Genomic DNA, 27,059 nt, shown 5'->3' with positions numbered 1-27,059 from the left:
GTACATAGTCTACAAATAACAATTGTACACATTCTCTCCTACTTTAATTTCTTTGCTTAATTATCTTGGCTAACCTTTAGAACAATATTAAATAATTGTGGTATAAATGTCTAGTCTTTTATTGATTATAATTGGGCTTCTACAGTTTCCTCATAAAGCTTTATTGTTGATAAATCTTGCCATTTCAACGATGTTTCCATCTATTTTATTTTACTCAGTATGTTCACTGAACTTTGTCAGCTATCTTTAGGTTCTTATGAAGATTGGGTATTTTTCTTCTTACCCGCTATTCATAAAAAGTCAGAACAAAATTGTGTTTCTCAAACAGTTGGAAGCTATTACTGTCCTCAGATAAGCCTAGAACTCTTTCGCAAGCCAGTGCATTGCTCTTTCTGTACACCCAAGATACAGAAAGCAGGTGTAAAATTTAAACATGGCTTAAATTCTCGTCCACTTTCATTCAATTCGATGGAAAATAATAAATCATAATATTCACAAAAAGAAACAGCCTCTCTCCTTCTACAGCTAAATGCAGGGTTGCTAAGTTACTGGTATTTGGCATCATCTCTTCCCTGACATCTCTCCATGTTTGACAGGTTTCCATGATTCACTGGTCTAGTCACCTCGTTACTCACATTACTTACTTTCCCAATGACGTCTGCAAAATAATTTAGAATTCACCTCATATTCTAGCTACAAACCGTTAAAATCCACATGAAAATATGTAAAATGCTTGACAAGCTCTAAGTGCATGTGAAAGCACATTGGACGGCACACCTTCATTGTTCACATAATAGTTGTTATAATTAAATTTAGCATCTTTCTTCTGGATTGGTCCGTTCTTGAGAAAAGAGGAAATGATTACTGGGAGGCAAATAATGGGTAATATCTCTTATGGGCTAATTTGGTTCCATGAATAGTTCACCTCACACACCTTAAGTATTAAGTCCATTAGTGATTTGTATTAGCTTCAGAAAAGGTAATACTCCACATAATTTATCTAGTCAAGGGCATTTTCACCTGCTGACAGATTTACATATTTCACGGTGTCATTAGGTAAGAGCTAGTCATCAGATTAGCTGAGGGTAAAATCATTAGTTAGTTCATTTATTTGACTCCATCAATGTTAACATTAATTATAGTCTAAACTATATTTAGCAATTGTTGTCTTCCTTGGATGGACCACTGTATTATTATTCAAAAAAAAACATAATTTTAAAAGCCCACACCAGAATAGGGTAGATGTTTTTAGAGGCATTCCAAAAGGATTAATATTTAAGACAGTTATGTGGAAAATCTCTTGCATGAGTTCAATTTGAACGTTATTTATACATTAATTTGACAGGATATAAAATCAATTGCCTAATTATTGGTTAAATTTATAAAAGAAATTTAGTTGAAAGGAGCTTGATTATTCTGTATAGTTATGGTAATATAATCAAATTTCCTTTCAGACATAATTGACCAATTTTGTTCCCTGATCCATTTTTTTCTCATTCTTAAAACAGACTTTTTCATTTCTTTCCCTCTTAAAGGTTAAAAAAATAGCAAGTGCCATGTGGTTGTCCTGTAATTATTTCATAAGGTTCTTTCCATGATATAAATGTAAAGTAAAATACAAATCAAATAAGTAGTATTTCCATAATTTAGTATGCTGAAGACACAGATCAACTGTAATCAAAGTAATGTCCATATAGGTATTTATGAATCTCATCCATACAGCATGGGTAAATTGTAAGAAGATACAATTTATCAAATGCAGTTCCTCAGTCCTCATAAATGGTGAATTACCCTTACAGATGTTTGCCTAAGAAATTATCAGCTACAGAGGTACTTTGCTAAGAAACACAATCTGTTAGGTATGAAACCTAAGAGAAGCATGCTGTCTGCATTTTTGACTCTAGGAAGGATTTAGATGATAATTTGTTGACATTTTAACTAAATTTTGGCTAGGAACACATAAATCATGTTGTTGCAGAACAAATAATCACTGAACATCCATCCCTAGCTAGTAGTATTAAGAACACGCTACTACCGTTGACTTAACACTCCCTGAAATGACAACTCTACGATGCATAAAACTCCGTGGAGCTCAGAAAAGAGGCTGCTGGTGTTTCCCATAGTTTTACATAAGATCACCCAGGAATCTGTGCATGATAGATGAATTGAAAGTGCAGAATGCCATCACTGGGGCTGGAGCTGTTACTGTTTTTCATTTCAGTTTGCACCAGAGAGTAGCTTGAGTCTAAAGAGCAAATGGCATGCCAACAGAAGCAAGCATGTGACCTGGGTCGAACCATCCAAATTGTTGCCTTTAACCATTTGATTTATGAAATTTACAATAAGCAATAAGAATGTTTGTCAAATAGCAACGACATCTGAGTCTATACAGTTTGTTTTGTGGGACAAAGTTGGTTTGGTAGAAAAGCTTTGTACATGGGTGATTTCTGGTTTATTGGAAAAAAAATGGAGATTATTTTGACATAATTGAATTTGTAGAAAATAAGGAAACGGCAGCAGCTGTTTATCAATATGAATAAATAATTCATTGAGATCATCATAATATTCGTCATAAGGTAAGCTGCAATGTGTTAAATAAGGTAAGCTAAGAGAGCCAGAACAGACAGAGAGCATGATAGTTGTAAGAGACCTGTCATAGAACTGTGACCTGGGAAAATGGCTTCCCCTCCAGGAGTTTACTCTCCCCAATTATGCAAAATACAAATGACAATGCAATCTTTGAGGGTTTCCCTGAGAATTCAAAGACTTCTGCTTGAGCACTATTACTTGAGCACATTACTATTATTTAATTTATCACTGATAATATATTTTCCATTGCTGTCTTTATTATTAATTGAAGTGAAATTTGAAAATATTATGCAGGGGCAAGAAGGAAGAATTAGTTCTCAAGACCTGCTCAAACTCTGCTGAGCCTGCTAGCATTCTTACAGTTGCCGAAAATGTCAGCTACTATCTAAAACATTGTTTTTTAATAAAGAGATTCTCAATGAGGGCTTACAGCAGGATGGCTGACAGCTCAGCATAGTGAAGAGATCACTAGAATTAAATACCAAAGACCACGTTCTATTCTACTTCTGCCACATGTGAGCCCTACCCTTGGTTGAAGGTCATTTAACCTTGAGGACCTTGATTTACTGAAGTATAAGTCACTGGCTTATTTCTTACAGTGAAAATTACCTCTCAGGTCCAGCTGGCCTGCTCTAACATGATTGTAGCTGCAAGAACAGGAAGATAGGAAGCAAAGGGCTAGAGGTTTAAAGAGGTGTGCTTCAGTGTCTTATAACTAGGAGCACAAAGAAAGGGAAGCAGACATGGTCTGAAGGGGAGAGGAGTCTATTTTCAGAGAAATGGTGGGAAGGGCTTTCAAAGAAAGTGAAACGATTTGAATTTGAACAGCAGTTTGAGAAATGGAGTCAAATAAAATGCACAAGTATTTACATTGTCTCGGGGACTAAAAGGCTGACACTAAGGAGGGACTGGCAGTTTTGTATCTGGTTAATAAAAAAAGTAAAATAAAATGAAAAAACTCTGTCCCTATATCTGATAGAGTGGGTTTTCATGTGTTTGCTTGGCAGGCTGTGGAGGAGAAAAACGGATCAGAGATGTAAGAACATTTGAAGAGGAAATAGACTAATATGGTCACGTAGAGATGCACATTATATGTATAGTGACTCAGTGTTTATAAAACACAGCAATATGGCATGAGTGTGGGAAAGGGATCTATTAGAGGAAGGGGGTTGATGGGGACGGGAGGCAGATGAGAGGGGGTACAGGATGACAGTTATCAGAATGCATTATATACATGTATGAAATTGACCCTAGACATATTTCATTAATAAAAAAGAAAACATACTGCACTAGGGGTAGATAGTGAGACAGAGGGAGTGATCACCCCCTGTGGTTTGGATGAGGAGACTGAAAAGCTGCACAGCAGGGGAATGAAAGAGTATAAGGAGCAACTGGAAGTTAATTCTTCCTCCTCGGAGGGCTAAAGCAGATACTTTCCTCCTCTACACAGTCACTTCCCTGAGGAGAGATGACTTGGCTTTTGAATCAAAGTAGTTTTAAAAGCACAGAGGAATGCAACACGGTAGAATCTTGTCTCAATAAAAAAGGGGGGTGGGGAGAAAAAGGGGGAAAGCAAATGAAACTACTTTTTTTTAAAAACATCAATTACTATGTAAATTTATCAGATAATATTCAATTCTCCATTGAAATATTGACAATAATAAAATAAATTTGGCAAATGAATACATTGGTTTGCATACCAGATATATGTGACTTATGTTCATATTTTATAATTTAAGGAAATAATTTAGAAATTCTATGTGTTAGAATATTAGCAATTTTTAAGTAAAACATTAACTTGTAAAATATTTCATTGTTTTTGTGGAGATAAAATTAATGATAGACTGAAGAAATAAATAAAAGTACAGAAGGGATTCAGAGAGTGACTGAGAAAGGGAAAACTTACTTTTCCCTAAGAAGGAGGTGGATGAGGAGCTAAGTGAAACATTTACAGTGGGCCCATAAATAAACGACAAACTTTCTCAAACCAGCAATGCACACATGTGATTAAAAATGAAAAGAAAAGTCCTACAACCATTCTCTTCTTGACATACAGTATGGCCCACAAACATTTAAGAATTAGTAACAACAACAAAAAAAGCTTGGGAAATAAACTGGGGAAAGTTAATTTTTTTCTATATATGGGGAATAAAACTGTCTACTCTTCAATAAAGGAAAGGCCATTCCTTAACAATATTGCTGAAGAAATCAAACAACAAAGAATCCTATATAATCTATGGCCCTTACAAAACAAAACAAAAGCCAAAATTCAAGTTTCCCTAGATTCTTTCTCAGGAACAACAAAAAGACCTGTTATTTTCTCAAATGTTTTTTGAGACTTTCTAAGGTAAACTGATTTTCTATCCATTTTAAGTGAAAATATATTGTTTCTCTAAGTGGCCACAGTTTGACTGGGGTTCCACCCAATTCCCTCACTGTCAGTGTATGAAGTGTCTAAGCCCTAGACTTCTCTGCCCTGAAGGAGAGAATTTAATTATGACACGTTAGATGCGGACTCCGAGACGGACATGGCATTCTGTGTATTAAGAAAAAGACCTGACTTACTGATTTCATTTATGCTTGACCCCTTGGGAGAAAAGAGGAAAAAAGAACAAGGTTACCATGTCTACCATGTATAAACCACTACTTTTACTACTTTTATCCTTTAAGGAATGTGACTAATAGTAAACAAGGATTGCATGCCTTTTCTTTATGAGATGGAAGAAGTGATCAAGTTCCCAGGGTCATCATACTGACAGAGTTCACTGTAACTCCCTTGCTTCCTATGAAGCCCCAAGGCCTTAGGGACAGTTCCTATGTTGCAAAAGTGATCAGTATATGTTTAGTCCATACAATATCATCTGCAATCATACAGGTAAGTATGATCTCTTTAGTGCTCTAAGGCTCAGTAGCAAGGCCCTTGAGGTGAAGCAGGTCCATGGACAGCCACAAGAAGGGAAGATGACTAGCAGAACCAGTTTAGGTAGTTTAGTGTTCTTCACTGTTTCATTGGCCATTTTGACAGAGCTTGCATGAAACACTGCGATGCTGAGAATGTTCTTATCCAGGGGCAAAAGCTATGGATCAAGTTGTGGTGCAATTTGTAAGTGAAGGCAGAAAGTCTTCATGGTTTCCACATGTCTAGACTGGTTATCATTTACCAAGTCAATGAGCAATGGAGGTTTACAAGAGAATTAGGGTATTATAATCTTTGACAGACAAGGAAGGGAAATTTAGAAAAATGAAGTCATCTGTGCAAAGTCACAAAGTCACAAAACTGACAAATGGTAAAGCCATGACCGGAACTCCCTCTTATTACTCATCATCTGGAGATACTTATATTGTTTTATAATGCCAACTGGCAGAAACAGGGTACATACGTTTTTCCCACTTGCCTTTGGTTCTGCATTCGTACATTTACTTCCACAAAGGTCACCGCCATCCATTTCAACTTTGTTCTTTCTTCAAGCTATTCTCAGTCCCCTAAGTAGCACAGCCATGAGTCCCAGTCTTTCCTACTTTCCTCCCCCGACCCCCACCCACAATCTCCATAACCACATTACATCAACAGTTTATTCTGAGGCAACAATAAGGTTGCATTGAGATCTCAGAAAGCAGAAAGGGAAAGATTAGGGGTATAGTGCCTGAAAAGGAAAAGGTTCCTTTAAAAAGTGGTTCCTAAAAAAAGTCTCTGTCCAGGACTGAAAAGGAAGATCAAGACTAGTGTAGAAACAGAGAGAAATTTACGAGCTTAGAGGGAGACAAAATATGAGACACACACAAGGCAGAAGCATATGGAAGTTAAATGCAAGGATTCCACAGCATCATGTCCTGGACACAGAACAGTAGTTACAATCAACAATTTAAACAGATAGATTGCCTTGTTATTAAAAGGCACAGGCATAAAAGTTTAAACTCACCCGTAAGATTTCCTCAACACAGCTTGGATCACTGGGAAGACTTACCTAAAAGAATCAAAATAAAACAAAATAAAATAAGCACCAGCTAGTTATTCTCAGAGAAGCTTATTGTACAACAGTTTACACTGTAGGATAAGTCATAAAGACAGAGAAAACAACCATCAATGCATTTTCCCCCTTATTAAACACAAAGCAGCAAAGTCTGCAAATGGCTAGTTTTGTTTTACGTTAACAGAGCAGTGAAATCACAGCGCAAGGTGCGGAAAGACAGTGAGTGCCTCCTGTACTTTCACTTACATGCTTCGGGGCACCAAGCAGTTTCTTTCCCCTTCAGGTTTCTTCTTGCTCATCTATCTAAAGAGGGTACTTGACCTTGTGATCTTTAAGCCTCTTCAGCCCTCTAAGGTAGTTTAGCATATTATTATATTTAAAGAAGAGGCCTATATAAAGTATTTCTTTGATTAAACTGAATACCCCCTGAAACTTGGGGAGGGAGACCAACCAGATGCCTACATTTTTAAAATGCAGTACACAGACTAAATTCCTGTGTGCATTGAAGATTTGCCTTGGCATTTAGACGGAATTACACTTAGTGAATACTGTAAGCCAAATTTCCCAGTGTGACACCTTCCTAATCAATCACAATCCAAGCCATAACATAAACATACTGAGAACTTGTTTCTTGCCCAACACAGGACTCTTTCCTTCCAGTGCTCCAAAACCAGTGAGAGCAATAAGCAAAACACTCAAATAAGATACCAGCTCCACTGTAGCACCTGATGAGGGGCTTGGGAATAGAACCACCATGTTACTTCTGCAGGTTATGAGAACCCTCTAAACATTCCAGTCTCTCCCTTTCACATGTTCATCCTCTACAGGATTGCAATGTGATCACTTCTCTTCTGATAAAGAAAACAGCAGTTATTTCTTATTTCAACTGCTTTGAGGTATAAAAGGCCAATCTTGTGCTACAGTGTCTGAAAGTCCCATCCCTCTTGCATGGCTGATTCATCATTACTCTCAGATTACAGTCAGAGCTCAAAACTATTTGAATAGCAGATTTCTTCCATCTTGAAAAAAAATGCCCATTATATCACAATACATCTTCAAATAGCTTTAAGTCATAACTGAACATCCATTAATTTCTACCAACATTTATGGAATGTCTTCTACATGTAGGAGTCCCAGCCCCAGGAGGCATAAAACCCCAGATAAGGGAGACAGGCTGAGAAACTCGCCAGTAGCAAAATCTGGCCATCCTGGATTACCACAAACACTTCCAAGTTTATTTCTTTCCTGTGTTCCCTTTCACGCTCAAAAAAATGCCCCAGTTTGGATGACAGATTATATAGTCATCCATTTGAGTGTGGGGTAGAAGACATGATACAAATTAAGGTGCAGAAATTGGACGCATGTTGCAAAGAATCTTAAATTACAGGTTCTAAAGAGGGAATTGCAAGTATTTGGCCTAGCATAGTTCATTCATTCTTTAGTTCATTCAAGAAGTCAGTTTTGAAGGTCAAGTATTCTGCATCGGCCTGGGGGTAAGTGGACATACAATAGGAAGGAAAATAAGATACAGTTTCCTCTCTTATAAAGAACTTGGTTTGTTTGGTAGGAAGATGGTGTACATGGAATGATCTCTTTTATGGAACTTTGTGGTGCATACACCAGGCCTGAAAAACAAGAGGTTCTATGTACAAATAAGTATAGGAAATCCTGCAATATGCATTACTCGCCTTCCATAATGCAAAACAAAGGTTATGAGAAACCTACCTACAAGTTTTATTGGAAAACATTCACAAATTTCTTGAGTTTTAAATGTTTAGGTGTTTATTTTAGATTTTTTATTTTTCAAATAATAGTTACTGATATTCTATAAACTGTGTTTTATGGTATAACATATTATTGTAGTATAAAACTGAACTGGTAATTCTTTTGTTTTGCCTTTTTGAGACAGGGTCTCCCTGTAGCCCCAGCTGTCCTGGAACTCACTATGTAGGCCAGGTTGGCCTCAAACTCACAGAGATCCACCTGCCTCTTGAACTGGTAATTCTTAATAACAAATAAAGCACCATCTCATTGCTCAATGATCCAGCAACCGTATTTTCTGAGATGATTCTTTAACTTCTAAGAAATATCTTCCTCAAACATAAAATTCAAAGGATTTTAAGAAATGTTTAAATTGCCATTGTTATGATTGTATCCTATCTGTATAGGCTATATAGGACAAATATGCATGGTTCAGGCTCACGAACAAAATAATCTTTGATCTCCTTTTTCATACAATCATATCAATATTAATTGTGAAACAATAGGGGGAAACTCAGCAGTATTCACATACAGCAAGAGTACCCCTCCTCCCCGGACATCAAAAGCTTTGGGTAGGTGTGTCGGTCCTATAACATGGGAGTCAGATTAAGTTTACCCAGCAAAGTTCCAGTATTTCTACCATATAATAAAATAGAAAATAATAATACCTGACCTTTTCAAATTTCATGGTACACCAGTCAAATGAAATAAAAAATGCCAAATATCCTTTGTAAGTATAAAATCCCACACATTGAATCAAGTTATTGCCCTTGTGCTATGATTCTCTTTTCTTCTGTTATTAAAACTCCAATCTTCCTGTCTTTTCAAGCTAGAAGCTGACTCACTCATGCCAACCACAAACAATATCTCTATACCTCAAATTGCAAATCGTCATTTCTTTATGGAAGAACATGTTGTCAGAAGAAGAAAGGATGTGGACTCTGGTTTTGTAGCAAATTCGGTATGACAATCTGATTCAGTAGCACTCAGGACTGAGGACTAGATGGACAAACGTATTCTGATATATATGCATCCACACCCTGTGTTTAGGTATTTTCCTTTTCTGGAACTATTGGAATTCAGTATTCTCATGAAGTCTCTAGTTCTGCAAATTCATCTGGCCCAGCCCTAGGGCTGGTATCTGTACAGACAACGCAAATGGAGCTGCAAATGCTTCTAAATTAACCAGCGAAAATTCCTACATGCTTAGAACAGTGTTGGGCATGGGGGTGGGGGTTGCTAAGACAAATAGCTCTGAGACTTGGCCTCTTTCTCTCAGAGTTAAATGTCTAGATGGGACAGGAAAACAAACAATTAGAGACCCACTGGGACATACATTGTAAGGTAGTCTTGACAAGGGTAATAGGATCTGATTCATTCACAGTTTGCCTATTCATCACATCTCCCATTTACTTCCTTAGACAACAAATCCTGATTGAGCTCACACTGTGCTCAGGATGGTGCCAAAGGGGAGGATTTAAAGACTGAAGACAATATCACTTCGGCCTTGAAGACTCCATGCAAATAGGGGAGAGGATATTTACTAGGCGGAACAGACAATAAGGAACAGGAAGGTTCACTTCAGTGCCAGGGAAAGGGTACCTACAGGGGTCACAGAAAGAGCCAGGTCAGACAGAAGCTCCCAGCCACAGAGGTCCTCATTGTAGTTCTCAATCCATATAGGACTGAGAGGCCAAGGATTTGACATGGTTGAGAAGTGCTGGGGCCACCGAGGCCACTTTAATTTCTGAGCCCCCTGCAGTGCCACACCACACTGAGGTCAGCTTGCACACTGGCAAACAGCTGTGCTAAGGCTAAGGCTGGTTTGTGTCCTCTCGTACTCTGTCACTCTCAGGTAACCACCCACACCTCTCCAGGGGATTCTGGGGGAGTCACTCACACAGGTGTGAAAGGAAGTGACTGAAGCGGAGAACTAGTGCCAGTGCTGGGATTAGAACTGCTGCCTAGTGATTTGCCAGGCTGCTGCTCACTTCCAGAGCCACTATCTCTTTTTAAATCCACTCTTGAGTATTCAGAGACTCCGCAAAGCACAGGTTAGCCACTTAGAGCCTCAGTGTCCTCTCACATCCCCCCTTTCTGCCCCTTCCTCTTGGGGCACAAAGCAAGCTACACAGAGACGACACAAACCTCTCACACCTCTCCCCGGACGACCCTCATGTGCTGGGCAGGGATGTGGTCCTCCACTGGCCAGGGAAGGGAGGCATACATCATCAGACAGGTGGTGAGGTGACTGAGAGTGCATCTAACATTGCCGGCCGCCACCCCATGTAGCCATAGAGAGGCCACACAGGAACACATGATCTGCCCAGTCTTAAATACATAGCTTATGAAATAATCAGGGTACCTTTAAATCATCAAATAGTCAAATACATACAGCAACAATAAGTGAATTGCATAGGCTGTTTTAATCATTCTGGAATTAATAATTTTGGAGCATCCTTCTTGGCTGTTATGGTAATATAAGATATCAAAAAATACCCTGATTGTGCATTGAGAGACATAAGCAACAACTAGAAATAATAGAAAACATGGAGATTAGTGTAAAACATTAAAAGAATAATGATCATCATATGGCTAACCCAGAGGAGCTCATTGTATGCTTTTAAGTGCATTACTGCGAAGGGATCGTGAGAGAAGAGAGGTTATATTTTTGTCTAAATCACCCCCAAGGTTGTCCCGCAATACATGACCATCAAAGCTCACTATTCTTGGAATATTCCAGCTTGGCAAAGACTTCTCCGAGTGAAGTGTAAAAATTGTAAATTTAATTGCAAACTAAGTAACTCACCTAATTAAATAATCTGCATAATTGACACTGGCCACAGGTTTGAAACTCATTTCATTTGTATTTTCATTAACAAATTGCCACATTTATTCTCATGGTTGATTCATGGGATACAGAAGTCCTGGATATAGTATTACTAATAAAATGAAAACTCAGGTTATAATATTGTATTAAAAAGTGAGCCTCAGTTTTTTTAAACATTTTATTCTCCATCATTGGCCATTTGTAAAATCAGAGAACAGCAGCCTCTAAATTCTTATTTGCATGCATTTAAAAAAATTTTTTACCTCCCCATCCAGGGAGTCCCAGTTTTCCAAAATGAATTTGGAACTACAAACTGGGTTCACACTAAGATTTGCTGCTGTCCCTTGATTCCTGTCTCATCTTAACCTTTCCCTAGACTCGTTTGTATTCATGAGTTGATGATTAAATGGGAACAGTTAATATTATATAAGCTATAGACAGAAGTCCTCAGGTAATATGACTTTAATCAAAATGAAAAAGATTTCACTACAGTTACATCAGCTCATCTTCTGATTTTATTTTAATAAAGAAAAACTCCTAGGTGTACAAAGAGTTAATGTTTACTTTTAAACACTGCTTTGGACAATTTTTCCAGAAGCCACATGATCAAAATACCTCATGTAAAAGAAACTAATATGCACCATACTGTTTCCTCTAAGAAAAGAAAGAATTAAAAGTAGAACATGGAACCAAAGGAATTCAGCACATGTCGTTTTAAAACAAATACAGGAAAAAAAAAAAAAACCCTTTCTAGACTCAAAGCATGCAATGAAACTAAAAAGTAAGAAGTGGAAATAAGCTTCTGTTTATTAAGAAATGAGATAATTTACTGTATCTCCTAGAGTCTCTAAGGAGTCTTTGAACTCAACAGACTTTGATTCAAATTTCAGTTCAGGAACCTGATTTATGACCTTGGGCATGATGCATGAACTTTTCCTTGTCTCTGGTTTCCTATCAATACAAAAGCAGTAAGAAAAATCTGCTTTTGCAAATACCGTGAGGTTGAAATGAAGATATATCAGAGCAGCTTAGCCCAGTAGCAGTAGGCACATATTACAGGTTCATATTCTACATTCTTTCAGTGGCACTTAAGAAGGCATTAGCAGGCAAAGCCTAGAGAGCACTGTACCGAGGAGATAGTTGTTATAAACTTGCCCCCATGGCATCTTGTGAATGTGGCTCATTGTTAAACCCTCTGCAGGCGCTCAGTGTCTAAAGAGTTTCAAGTTGTATCTGATGGCTCTCACTGAGGGTGATAAAGGAGACTAGAGATGGGACTTGGGAGGTATGACAACACAGAGTAGGAGGAGTGAGTGGTGGGCAGAGTAGGGGAGGGCTGAGTAATTGCTTTATTATAAGGACATCTCTTCACTGATTACATTAGGTATGGACAATAGCGGAATGCATGTGCAGAAAGGCCTATCATCAGCTTAGAGTACCTAATGGCAGATGGAATCTAATGTGAAGAATACTTAATTCTGCGGATTCTGAATAACCGTTAGCTCACCATTCATTTATTTGGTGTAATAACTAGTTTCTATAGAAGAGGGAGTTATAATTGGGAGAGAGTGTGTGAGTGTGTGTGTGTGTGTGTGTGTGTGTGTGTGTGTGTTACAGACTTTAAAAAACAGCTCAGACATCTAGGGATATTACTATAACAAACCAAGAGCCTATCTGGAAATTCCTTGTTGCTTGGTCCATGTTCCATGATCTTCCAAGTGTGCATTGCATATGGTCCCTTGAGCTGGCCAATGGGGTTATTCTGGTTTTAGCTTTTACCACTACCCATACTCAAGCTGTGATGTTTCCTCTGGCCAGTTCCCTAGGCCAGAACCTCTCTACACATATTCTCCAGATTCTTACCTCTATTCCTTCATTCTGGGCTCAGAAATTAAACTACATGCTCATCTGCAAGCCTCCCAGATGCTGCTGTAATTTGTTCTTTCTTTGAGGTGCTGTTTTTGGCCTTGTGCCTACTTCCAGGTTCTGCTGCACTAAATCCTGAAGACATTCTGCGCATGCCCTTTCATTTTTAAATTCTTACACATGTATGCAACTCCTCCATGCCTGTGGGGCACCCACCTTTGTCCTGGGCCCATCTTGGCATTGCAACCATTAAGGCTTAGAATTGATTCAACTAAATCTCTCCTTATTGCACTTGCACTAAATTTAATAGCTCTCGTGTGCAAACCTAGAATTTCTTCTAGTGAAAGATGCATATACAAAAATACAGATGAAGAAATTAGAGTGAAGTAGAGAAATTTCAGAACTAATACAGGAGTCAAATATATGGAGAAGATGTATCAGCAGGCATGTTCACTTTGTAAATTTGTCAACTGAAGAGTAAATGTTAGTGTGTTAAGAATTGTCATGCAATCCGGTCTTCCCCAATAACTGTAGCAACTGCTTGCATAGAATAGCCAAACAACTGCAAAGTGGTATTCTTACTTTGAGGTAAAGTGTCTTATAAAACAGTAAAATGAACAACATGTGGAAGATGCAGTAGTTCTATGTCCAAGGTCTATCATCAATTAAGTACGTGATTTGGGACAATCCACTTTCTCATGCTTCACCTTATGTAGTAAAGGCATAAAATATTTCCAGTGTTTTGCATAATGACAAAATATATTATGGAAGACAGATAAGACATAAGAGATATTTTGTCAATAAAAGACATTATGAAACAAAAACTATTATTGCTATTTTGTAAAATAAGAATCATTGTAACATCTTAAATTTATAATGGACATACTTTGAGATAAATGAAAATTTTTTCAAAACATAAGTCAGGTAGCATACTTATACCAACACAACACACATACACATAAACATACAACATTGTTTTTTCTTTCTATATTTTTTATTTATTTTTATGTACAGGAGTGTGTTGCCTGAAAGTATGTAAGTGCACCAAGTGCAGGCAATGTCCATAGATGTCAGAAGGGTATCAGAGCCCATGGGACTAGAGTTACAGGCAGTTTTTATCTGCCTGTGGGTACTGGGAACTGAACCTGGGTTCTCTGCAGGAGCAGCCAGTGTTCTTAAACACTGAACTATCTCTGCAGCCCCAGAGTATTGTTTTATGTCTCTTATTTTTTCCATAGAATGACAACACAGTCACTTGGGGATGGTAGCCTGTGCCAATCTGATTCAGCATTGAGACGGTGGAAAGGCTAGAAATGAAGAGTTATTTCCACTGTACAAAGTTCTAGAGAAATCGGGTGATGGGAAATGCTGACAAGGCTAACAGTTCTATTCTGTTTTGCTTCAAGAAACATGATATTAAGGTGTATTTATTTTCGCTTGGGTATAGCTCAATGCAGAGAACAATGCTGTAGAAGACAAAGAGGGTGATGTTAAACAGTCATTGAGAACGGCTGAAAGTGAAGCACGGATGACTCTTACCTTATGTTAGGAAGAAAGGCAGCGTAGAGTCCCTCGGTGCATAAGCATCAAGGTGGAGAAAGGAAAGATGAGATGATGAGGTGAGATATGTCTGAATGTGCCTATTTTTCCTCTATGAACTATGTTGCAAGGAACGTAGAACATTGGCTGAAAATATGGTATAGTTACGGGATGAAACACAAAATGGAAAGGTGGAAAACATTTGACGTCTCTTGGATGACAGGAACACGCCATGTGAATTTACTAGGGATGTATCATAGAACAATCTGGCTGCGTTGGAGTGGGAAAGGAAACACCAGTGGGAAACACAGATGTTCTCCACATTAGACCACAGTGGGATAAATAAGGAAATTACAGGCCAAGAAGCTCGGATGATTTTGACTGAGGTGGCTCATTGCCGTTATCTTTTTCTCTAACACTTATTATTTAAATAACCAAGCACAGTTTACTGTTCTCCAAATATTCAAATCCTTAAAGGGCTTCATTTGGAATGGATAAGTAGAGAGCCCTAGGATAAGATAAATGCTTTTTGGTAACCAACAGTGGTATCTTTTGTAGTGCTACCCACACGTCCAGATGAAATGAAATACAGATATGGCCCTAGGGCTTGAGGATCTGCTAGGGGCCCAAATAAATCTGACTTTATCTCCAGGAGAGCACAGAAAACCCCATCTCCCCATATCCGCCTGTAAGAGAATACTTTTTTGCAACTTCAGAAAGAGCTACTGAATGATTTACAGATGACCTATTTAATCATTCTGATATTTTGCATGTCAACAAGAATTTTATATATTTACTATGTGATTGTCAGTATGAAGTATATTAAAACACAATTATCTTTCGTAAAATATCTTGGATTAATGAAGTCTTCAAAAACTTATGGTTCTAAAGTTAAAAAGATTTCTACTTTGTAAAAAATGTGAACTAGGTGCTAAGGTGTTTTTTGGGGGAGGTAGAACTTCTGAAGACACTGCTACAGACAGTTTATGAGTTCTTAAATTAATTGCTAAAATTTCATTTACAAAAGAAATTTTAAAATTTGTGACTTTATCTCTATTTTTGGAAACTCATTGAGAAAATAATTGTCTTTCTTTGATTCTCATGGTCCCACATCCTAAAAATATGACTATACTCTTCTAAATATTTACTTATTCCATTGTCAATTTTAAAATAAAGAAGTCCAATTCCACTTTGATTTTCTTTTAGTGATTTTCCCCCTAAAGTCAACTAAGTAGGCTGTATTTTAGAAACTGTACTCACAAATGCCCTCAATAAAAGTGCGAGAACAGAATGTGCTTGACAGAAAGTGGCTCCAGTTTTAGAGCAACCTCTAAGGAACTTGGGATTGTCTTAATTGCCAGGGGATGGCACCGCAATTCCACAGAAGCACACTTACAATTGCTTTTCTCTGACAGCGATGATCCTGAAGAACAAGCCATGTGCATGGGAACTGAAACCTTGCCAGCTCCCCTATTATTTATAACTCTAATTAAAACACTTTTATCTATTAATGCCAAGTGACACTGCTAAATATATTCAGGGAAGTTCACTTTTCTGTGCTTCTGAAATCTCTTAGATCTGTGCCTACTTACATGTGGTTTAACTGCTCACAAAAATGAAACGATAGCTAAGAATAACTCACTAGCATTAGATTTATAAATCTCATTAATTAATTCTACATCTCCAGTGGTGTAAAACCCAAACTCAAATGCAAGATCTAATTAAAGAGAAGTTAAAAAAAAGTTAAGAAATAACACTGAGATTGAAACACAGAAGTAACTGTTTACCCTCAAATTAATGAGGCGCTATGCTAAGCAAGCATGTCCATTAATCCTTAATGAGGATTTTAAACACATTAAAACTTCCTAATACAAAATGTTTGCCTTTCTTTTATCCAATAACAAATAAGCCAATAATTTTCTGGCTCTAAATGACACTATTAACTGTCACGGCATGTTTTATTTGACAAACCCTCCATTCAAATACTGTAAAACCAATTAATTTGCCTGCTGTGAAATGTGTTTCTTGATAGCTTTTATGTGATTTTTTTTTCTTTCCAAAGCAATGTAAATAGGAGGTCAATGCAGGTGCTTGATTTTGTTTGAAAAAAAAAAAATACAACGCAGTAGCTATATAGGTTGTCAACTTTGTTTGCATTTCAAATGACTTGAAAGCCAACCTCCATTTTCAGGTCATCAATCACCGATTGGTCTGATAAGTAAACTGCCTCAGACTAATAGTTTGATTGCCATGAAGATGGTGGCATATTTGAAAAGGGAGACCGGGCAAAATTACAATTCTGCTCAATTATAGCTAATAATTTCCAATTCTGTCTCTTACCCTTCCTGCCTTGTGAAATCAACTGGAGGTGTGTTTGCTGTGTGCTACCGGTAGCCTCATTCTAAACGCAGTTATCTACCTGTGGGTCTAAGGTATTGCTTTCTATGTTGGAAGTTTCATTCATTATGTCTTGATTTCTTTTGTTAATTATTTTTATTTTTAGTTAACATATAAAATAATGCATTTCAATTGTGACGGTTTTCAAATGTTTGTATCATTGTTTCTTCACGTTCTCCTCTATCACCGTCCTTTGTCTCCCTCTTTGCATCAACTGGTTCTTTTCCTCCTCACAAATACACCTTCTTCTGCTTTTATGTCACACACACACACACACACAGAGACACAGACACAGAGACACAGACAGACAGACAGACACACACACACAGAGACACAGACACACACAGAGACACAGACACCCCCCCCCACGCTCCAGAAATGACAGAAAAATACAATATTTGCCTTTCCTTTCTTGTCCCCCATCGTCCTCTCCTTAAGTCCCCTCCTTCTCCAGCATAGGATCCTTTCTACTTTAATATAATGTCGATATCACATATGAGAAGAGACAGGAAATAGCTATCTTTGTGAGTCTAGCTTATTTAATTTAACATAATGATTACCAGTTCAATCCATTTTGTGCAAATATGATCTCATCTTTTACAGATGAATTAAACTTCACTTTCTTTTTAATTAAAAAATATTTATTTTTTATGAGTAAGAGTGTTTTTCCTACATGTATGTAGGTGTACCATGTATGTGCAATAATGACTCTTGTTACGTCGTCATGTACTTACAGCGAAATGAGCCCAGGTCTTCTGCAAGGGCAGTCACTGCTCTTAATTGCTGAGCCATCTCTCCAGCCTTTAAACTCCACTTTCTTAATGCAATCACTTGTTAAGCACCTAGTCTGGATCCATATCCTGGTTACTGTGAATACGTGCAGTAATAAAGATGGATGTGCAAGTGTGTCTGTAATATGGTGACTTAGAATTCTTGGGCATTTATTAAGGAGTTGTGTAACTGGATCATAGAAGAACGTCAGATTCCCTGGAACTGGAGTTACAGAAGGTTGTTAGCTGCCATGTGGGTGTTGGGAATCAAACCTGGCTCCTCTGCAAAAGGAACCAGTGCTCCTAACCACTGAGCCATCTCTCCAGCCCCTTATTTTTAGCTTTCTGAGGCACATCCATAGTGATTTCCACAGTGGCTCCAACAGTTTCCATGCTCACCCACAGTATGAATGGGTTTCCTCTTTCCTTGACTCCTCAGCAACATCTGTGATTTTTTGTTTTCTAAATGACAGTCATGCTGAATGGGGTGGAAGGAATTCCTTAGTAGTTTTATTTTAAATTTTCCTATGTCTAGTTATGTTAAGTGTTTTTTCATATATTAATTGACCCTTTGTAATTCTTCTTTGACAACTGTTTATCAATTGATTTCTTCATTTATTGATTGGGTAATTTGGTCTGTGGTGTTTAATTTTTAATTTAATTTTATTGAATTGTTGCAAATTTCATCATATTTAGACCCCTCCCCATCTGCCTCTCTCTTACCCCCCCACCAGATTTCATGTATTCCATCATATACATATATACATACATACATACATATATATGCATATCCAGTGAAGTTTGTGCCTCCAAATGTTCTTTGCTGTGCACCTATGCACTGGAGACTGCTAACATTACACTGTTAGAGAAAACCAACTCCCTTTCTACCAGCAGTTCTTGGTTGCCAATACTTCCTCAAGTGAAAAGGTGGAAAAAAAGTATTTCAAACAAATGGCACTAAGAAACAAAGAGGTGGTGCTATTATAATAGCTACTTAACTTTTAAAATCCATTATTGATTCTAGATATCGATCCTCCATAAGATTTATATTTGGCAAAGAATTTCTGTCATTCTGTGGGCTGTCTTCTCAGTCTATCATAAGTTGTCCTTGCTGTGCAGGTATTTAATTTCATATACCCTATTTGTCATTCTTGCAAGTATTTTCTGAGCTATTAGGAGATCTCCTAAAATAGACTTTGCCTATGCCCATATCTTGATCTGTTTTACATATTATTTAGTCTAGCAGTTTCAGAGTTTCAGGGATTAAGTTTCTCAATCCATTTTGAGGTGAGTTGATTTTTCTACAGGGTGAGAGATAAGAATATGTTTTTATCTTCTCCTGTGAATACCTACATTACCCCAACTATTTGTTGAAGAGACTGGATATATTTTAAAGTATGTTTTTGGCACTTTTGTCAAATATCGTGTAGCTGTAGATGTGTGGGCTTGTATCTGGGTCCTCTATTCTGCTGTATTAGTTTATGTCTTTTTTTAAATATATTTCATTACTTTTATTTTATTGTATGTGTTATGAGTGTTTTGCCTATATATAAGTGCACCATGTGTGTGCAGTGCCCACATCGGGTGTCATATCCCTTGGAACTAGAGTTACAAATGGTTCTTAGCTGCCATGTGGGTGCTGGGAATAGAACCTGGGTCCTCTGCAGGAGCGGACAGCGCTCTTACATGCTGAGCCATCTCTCTAGTCCCAGTGTATATATCTTTCCATTGCTTTTTGCAACTATGGCTCTGTAGGGTAACTTGAAATCTGATATCATGGTACCTGAAGTATTGGCTGTGTGAAATATTCTCTTTTTCCTTATGAATTTTAGGTATCTTTTCCAATTTATGTGATTGTCATTGATTTCTGAACTGATAATATTTTATTTTTTATGAATAGAATTTTTTATTGATTTAGTTCACAGCATCTTTGCCACTTTATACAGAAAATATACTCACTTTTTCTATTCTTATTTGACTTCTTTCCCTATTTGTATCTGTTGGTTTCTTTTTCTTGCCTTATTGCTCTATCAAAGACTGCAAACACTATATTAGTGAGAGAGTAGGGAAGAGACACACTTGTCTCATTCTAGACTTTAGAGGAAACTATTTTAGAATTCCTTATTTAGCATAATATTACCTATGAGCTTACCGTATAGTCCCTTTATTTTGTTATATGTTCTTTTAAGTCCTAGCTTCTAGAGGACTTTGATTTTAAAAGGATATTTAAGTTCATCATAGGCCTTTTTTTACATATATTAAGATGATGATATGATTTCTGGCCCTGAATGTATTTATTAACTGTAGTCTATGTATATTGATTTGCATATATTGAAGTAGTCTTGAGTTTCTTGAATGAAACCAAGTTGATCAGAGCTTTCGATATTTCTGTTTTATTGCATTCAATTTCCAAATATTTTATCAGGAAATTTTGCATCTTTGTTCATCAACCAAACTTGTCTATCATTTTCTTTTTATTGTTGTGTCCTTATCTAGTTTTGCTGTCAGGGTAAATAGATCTTATAGAACAGGTCTGATAGTCCCCCTATTATTTTTATTTTTTTTCATGGTATAATTTGAGAAGTATTCATGTTAGCTTTTTTTTAAACATCTCAAAGAATTTAGTAATGATTTCATCACACCTGGGCTCTCCTTAGTTAGATGACTATTACTGATTTAATCTCATGCTCATTTTAGATCTATTTAAGCTGTTATATAGCCTCTTGATTTAAACTTTACAGTTCTTAGATGTTTGGGGGTTTATGCATGTCTTCTAGATTTTCATTTATTTAATGTAAGTTTTCAAATATTCCCTAATGATACTTGGGATTTTATTGGTATCTGTTATAATGTTTCCTTTTCATCCCCAATTTTATAGATATGGGTCCTCACTCTCTTTCTCTTGGTTAGTTTAGTTAGTGGTTTGTTGATTATTTTTCTCCAAAGAGCCAACTCTTTGCATCATTGATTGAATGTACTGTTGTTTTAGTCTTTATTTCATTGATTTCTGATCTGATATTTAACATTTCTAACTATTGATACAGGATTTGACTTGTTTTTATTTTCTAAGACTTTGAGATCTATCATTAAGGCCTTTATTTGAGATGCAATTATTATTATTATTTTTTTTTTGGTCTTTTTGAGATAGGGTCTCCTTGTGGCCCCAGCTGGCCTGGATCTCAATATGTAGACCAGGTTGGCCTTGAACTCACAGAAATCTGCCTGCCTCTGCCTCCTGAGTGCTGGGACTAAAGGCATGTGCCATCATGCCCAGCTGTAATAACTTTTTTAAACAGGATCTCCCTAGTCCCAGCATGCCTGGAGCTCACTATGTAGGCCAGGCTGGCCTCTATCTCACAGAGATTCCCCTGTTTCTCTTTCCTGAGGGATGGGATCAAAGGTGTGTTTCACCATGCCTGATGAGATAGGATGATTTTTTTTATTTGAGCACTTAAGGCTACAAACTTACCTCATTTGAATTTTTCTCTTTCCTGTATCCTAAAGATTCTGGTAAGTTGCAAGTTGTTTCCAGGGCTTGTTTTAAATTCCCTCCTTGAATAACCAACTACTTAAAATAAAGTATCCTATACTTGGCACTGAGCTGGTTATTTGGTAACCTAAGGCTTCTGGGAGGAGCATTATCCCTTATGTAACATAACACCAATTAAACTCTGTGTATGTGTGTGTGTGTGTGTGTGTGTGTGTGTGTGTGTGTGTGTGTGTCCTTCACAAGCTCAAGCTAGTCAATAGTCCAGCATGGAGATGAAAGGGGCTCAAGGGTTCTTATCCATGGCTGAGGAGCTATTGACAACTGATGGCTGCTAGAGGAAGGAAAGTCAATTTTAAGGATATGATAGCTCTGCTTGAAAAGATTATTTTGAATAAAACTCAAAATTATTTCTGAATCTTCCATCTTTATCAAGATTTGACTACAAGGACTCAAATGTTCTTGTAATCTTTTCAACTGTCAGACCAGACAGAATTTTATCTTGCTTGAATCAACCCAAAGACTCAAAGGTGCAGTGCCAGAATATGAATCCATTTCACTAGACAGTCGTTGAAATTATAATTTAAAGTTCAACTTATTTTTGCACTTCTCCTGCAATAATTTTGGCATGCCAGGGTAGAAAATAGAAATCTGGTTTCCACTGAAGACCACCTGCACTAGTTTTTAAATGGTGGCAGTGAAAATACATCCTTGTCAACAACATTAGTTGATGTTGAATTTCATTAACAAGTGAATGGATATATTCATTTTATAGACTCTTGTTAGAGAAAGGGACCTGGGGTTACACACTCCAACATTTTGTTTTCTCTCCCATATAAAAAATAATGACATGTGAAGTATGGAGAGGTGAAATTATTTGCCCATGTTCACAGAACCTATGTGAATGGAAGACTTAGTACTCATTTCAATCCAAGTGAAGGAAACACAAATTTTGTTCTTATATTATAAAACCATTGGTTATATGACTCATGATAAGAGATTTATTCCTTGTTGACTGAGTTCAATTGATTAAGTAATTACATTATCTGTTACTGAACTCCTTCTATTAGAAGATTTGATCTGTTAACACAGTCATCTCTGTATTTTGTTGGAAAGAAGCAGAAGAGAAGAGTTGTACCTTACATGAAAATATTGTCCATATAAAGTATGTCTCCCAAAATTTAAATAGCTGTGGTGATTGGATGATTGCATGTGATGAAATGATCTCCCTGAAACCAATGTGAAAGCATGAACTGAAGTTTCATAAGAACAGGCTGGAGCAATAGTTCAGCGGTTAAGAGTATTTACTGCTCTTGTAGAGGTCGTGAGTTTTAGTCTCAACACTCACATTCTGTGGTCACAACCACTTGTAACTCCAGTTCCAGGGGATCTAATACCTTTGCCTGGCCTCTATGGGCTCCACACTCAGGTACAGATAACCCTTTCCCGTATACACATATACACACTCATACAAATTTAAAAAGAAAAGAAATTAAAAGATTAAAAAAAAAGAAGTTACATAAAATAACAACACTTTTTGTGATGTTTTGCTCTCCAAATACATTGTCAGAAACTGGGCCATCAGGAAGTCAGAATCCAACTTTGTTTAAAGCCAGGTGTTGGCCAAATGGCTGGAGTTTCTCCTTAGAGTCTTTGGCTATAGATCATAGTATGGTGAACTTATAAGTGGGGCTTCATGGTCTTTCTCTTGGCTTCCATAGGATCATGTTTAGTCTAAACCACTAAGGCAATCAAAGCAAGAAAATAAGATCATATAATGTTAACAAATTAGAAGTATGGAGAAGTTAGATTTTAAAAAATCTATTTAGTAACTTGTGCAACAAACTACAGGACTTGCTAATTTCTGAGATTTGCACTTGAACAGTTGCACATTCCCTCCCATTCCTATAGAACATTCATTGGTCTATTTTTAATGCTGCCTATGAGTTGCTCTATTATTATTTTCATTTTGAAAATCACTTTGTTCTACCAGTATGTGACAATGTGATGAAGATAAAAATAGAAGGCGTAGTTCTGTTGGTCCAACTTGTCCATTCTTCTAATGAACATGAAGTGATTTATATATACCTTTGCAGGATAAACAAGATGTCATGATCATTCCCTTGTTTTTGTAACCACTACAGTTGAACACAATCACTTTATCAACTCCTACATAATGTATAACATGGAATTCAATGAGCTGTTACATAAAATCTCAACAAGATCAAATTAAAGCAGTCATGAAAAGATTTGATGCCATTTTTCGTTTCATATAACAAATTATATCAAACTAAGCAGTAAGTTATTGTAAAGGCTATAGAGTAAAGACAATGCAGGAGTGAAATTTATTGTGTGTGTGTGTGTGTGTGTGTGTGTGTGTGTGTGTTTGAAATTTCAGTGTTTATCCCAGCAAATATGAAATGTATATATGAGTTTGTATAAATGTATGTTGACGCATAAATGTCAATCTAACAGCAAAGAAGGATTTTCTTTTCAAAAGTTGCTCCATTTTATTATTAATATATGATGTTTATTGAAATTTGCTAACTATGAAGCAAACATAGGAGATAAACTCACTAACACAGTCAGCTGTCTGTTGGCATTGGGACTAAGGCGAGTGGCGCTGTGTTAGACAAGAAACTTGTCTATTTGCTTTGAGACAGGACTTTGTTAAGTAGGCCAAGTTGACTTCAAACTTATCATCTACTTGCCTTAGCACCTTAAGTGCTAAGATTTCAGGTATTCCCCTCCATTACTGCCTCACAAAATATCTTTTGATCATGTCAGAATTCAGCATTTGGACTACCCCTCTGTTTATTTTGGGGGTTATAGCTCATCAAAATTCATTAATCTCCCTGTGTGTAACTAGTGAGTCGTCACTGTTGCTCTCTGGGCTAAAGTCTTCTCACTATGAATCAAATGTGCCTGATTCAATGATCTATTGTAGCTTTTATGTTATATAATTCTATAACTATTATTCCTAAGGTCCCAAGGAGATTTCTGGTAAAATAAGCATCTTTGGTAGTAAACAATATTTCTGTTCATCTAGGGGACAGAGATTCTGTTGTTTTATGAGTATGATCAGCTAGCAGAAAATAAATAGAAAAACTTAATCTCTCTACCCCTTGACTGCATCAGGTTCCCACTAATTTCCCAGGGTCTAGATAGGGACTCCAAGACATGATTCTTAATTGACTGAGATAAGGCATGAGCACACATTTCATAAAATTGACAGGCTACATCTCTGCAGAGGTAACATGTTCTTAGGATATAATTTAAAGTAATTTAAACCAAATAGCAATCATTTCAAGAGAAGACAGAAAATATTATTCTTCAGCAGTTCTGGTGGGAAATACACCATCATAGTTACTAAAGTTATAAAGTAATGCCTTCCAGGAATATAATTTCTTTCTCTAGAACATACTTAACTTGGTATCAGCTACTTTTGTATACATCTAAAGTTATATACATGGACACAATAATCTATGCAAGCATACCCATACCACTCAAGCAGCTCGGTTCATAAATTGTTTTCATGCATGAAAAAAAGCTAGAGTAAACATCACAGCTAAAAATCAGAAACTGGGTGAAATCAGTTTGGAAGAAAATGAACCAAGTAATAAGAAAGCTGTTTTCCCTAAGAAGTCCTCTACACACTACCAAAATGATATTAGTTCTCACAATGTAGGAGCTGATGGAAGTCACTGCGAGCAATGCAGGAGCTGAAACAAAGAGGGCCTCATTACCATGCACAGCACAGCATCCTTTAGATGTGATTAGAAACATGACTGCATGACAACTGGTCCAGGGAAAATTTCAAAATATGATCACTCAAGAAAAAAGGAGAGGGTAGTGTGAACAAGGGCAGGCCTACACATAGGCCCCCACATGTAAATTCAGTGGCCCTTCTGACTTGAAGTCATGGCATTTATATGTTAACAAGGATCCACACAGGCACAGCTTTTGACATGTAGAACTGTAGGAGATAGGAAAGTTAATGGAAGTGTAATAATTATGCTTCATTTTTATTGCATTAAGTCCTTTAGTATGCATTTTACTCCAAATTCTATACTACTTTACAGTATGATACCAACTGCAGTCTGTGGATAATTGTGAAAAATGATGAACAGTTTCTAAAGTTCCTGTTCCCTGCAAATTGATTTGTCCATGATGTCTAAACCAGTTACAACGCATTGCCAAATGTACTGAGGCTGTGGCTAGTAGGAAAATAATACATCAACTTATAAATCACATGAATGACAATTTAGCCATCCACTGAGAAGGCCCACATTAGCTCTGAAAATGAACAAAGTACCCTTAACTGAAATATAGACCTTGTCCTTTCACTAAATGTGCTCTTATATCTTTTATAGTTCTGGAGGGACAAGATAACTGAGAGAGAGAGTTTGCAAATTCTTATGCCAGATCAATACGACTCTGTAGCTCTAGAGTCTCTTTATTGATGACAGTCTCTTTCATCATAATGATTAGAGATTCAATATCTTTTAAGTACCTTCAACATGAAAACTACATGTATCTATATCTCTGTGATTTACAGCAATTGACATAGTGTGAAAAATCAGTGATTATCACATTGGATTTTTCATGTTACCGATTTTCTGATCTATTTCAAGCTAATTACAAATGATGCATATTGAGCCATTGTTGCAATGGTGAAACAAACAGGGAAAATAAAACGTAAGTGTGGCTGCACTACTCCTGTGTCAGTGAATTGGAACTATGATACAGAACAATGGCAATGCAAACTTTCCATTTTCTTAATCTCCAGACAGGTGCCTGTTTTCTGCTTTCTCAATTGTTGGCTGTTATAACCTAGCTATGATATAATGTAGCTATTGATATAATGTAGTCATTACAGAATGACATGCATTTAAAAAACTTAAAAGACATGTTTCAGTTCGGAGTAATAAACTAGCTTTTTGCACCTGAAAAAACCACAGTATATTTATTTATTATCATTATATATAGACCAGATATAAAGTCATAAAATCAAATGAAAATGTCGCCAACTTAACAAAGGAAATAAAACCTTAAATCTGCCCCATACTGATGACACTTAAGTTTCAATAATCTCTCAACATATTTTCGTCCATTTATTCAGCAAAACTTTTGAGTCATTATGTAAGGGTGGTTTCCATACAAATATATGTATGCATAAATATGTATTCTAGTGCTTATATGGCAAGAATAAGCAGCTTTACATTTAGATGGAAAAATAGGCTTGGAGGGTGATGGGAAGAAAAGCAAGATTAAAACCCAGTTTCCCTGGCCTCTTATTCAAGCCCCAGTTGTTGTTTTATTTTTTTCAACTACAGTCCAGGCACTGATCTAGACAATGTTGGATGGGCTTCAAACATAAATAAAACATAAACAACATTGCTAGTAACCATGTTAATGATTATTTGACCCTTCTCTAAATTCATATATTGAAGTCCTAGCCTTTCCACCTGTACATCAGAATATGGACTTATATGGTAAGAGACATAGGTAGGTTAAGACAAGATCACTAGATGGACCTAACCCAATATGACTAGAGTCCTTATAGAAAGACAGTTTGGACAAAAATATGTACAGAAGAAAGATTAGATGAAGAAACAGGAACATTTTAAGATGGTCATCTAAACACCAAGGAGAGATCTAGACCAGATCCTTATCTCATAGCCCTAAGAAGGAACCAGTTCTGCTAATATCTTGATACTGGAATTTTAGCCACAAGACTAACAAGCAGTAGCGTTTTGTTATTTGAGCCACTCACTTTATGGTCTATTTCCATAAAATGTGAATCTGCTGATTCTTTCCTTCATAGGCATTATAAGCACTGTGTACTA

General features: G+C 36.8%; 1 protein-coding gene and 1 pseudogene across 5 annotated transcripts in view; both read right to left on the bottom strand.

Moving 5' to 3' along the window:
• LOC103737446 overlaps positions 1–6,035 on the bottom strand; it is a 12,079-nt pseudogene extending 6,044 nt beyond the window's left edge.
• Aff2 (AF4/FMR2 family member 2) overlaps positions 1–27,059 on the bottom strand; it is a 560,677-nt gene that overhangs the window by 230,388 nt on the left and 303,230 nt on the right. For all 5 annotated transcript variants that reach the window (XM_029565511.1, XM_017799178.2, XM_029565512.1 and 2 more), the window contains one exon: positions 6,510–6,554. In XM_029565511.1, the coding sequence (XP_029421371.1) occupies positions 6,510–6,554 (45 nt within the window). The remainder of the gene's footprint in view (positions 1–6,509; positions 6,555–27,059) is intronic.

Source organism: Nannospalax galili, unplaced genomic scaffold (assembly GCF_000622305.1).
Source record: "Nannospalax galili isolate Female #2095 unplaced genomic scaffold, S.galili_v1.0 scaffold198, whole genome shotgun sequence".
NCBI classification, from domain to species: Eukaryota; Metazoa; Chordata; class Mammalia; order Rodentia; family Spalacidae; genus Nannospalax; species Nannospalax galili.
Note: the sequence above shows the minus strand (reverse complement) of the source record. Positions and strands in the feature narration are given on the sequence as shown.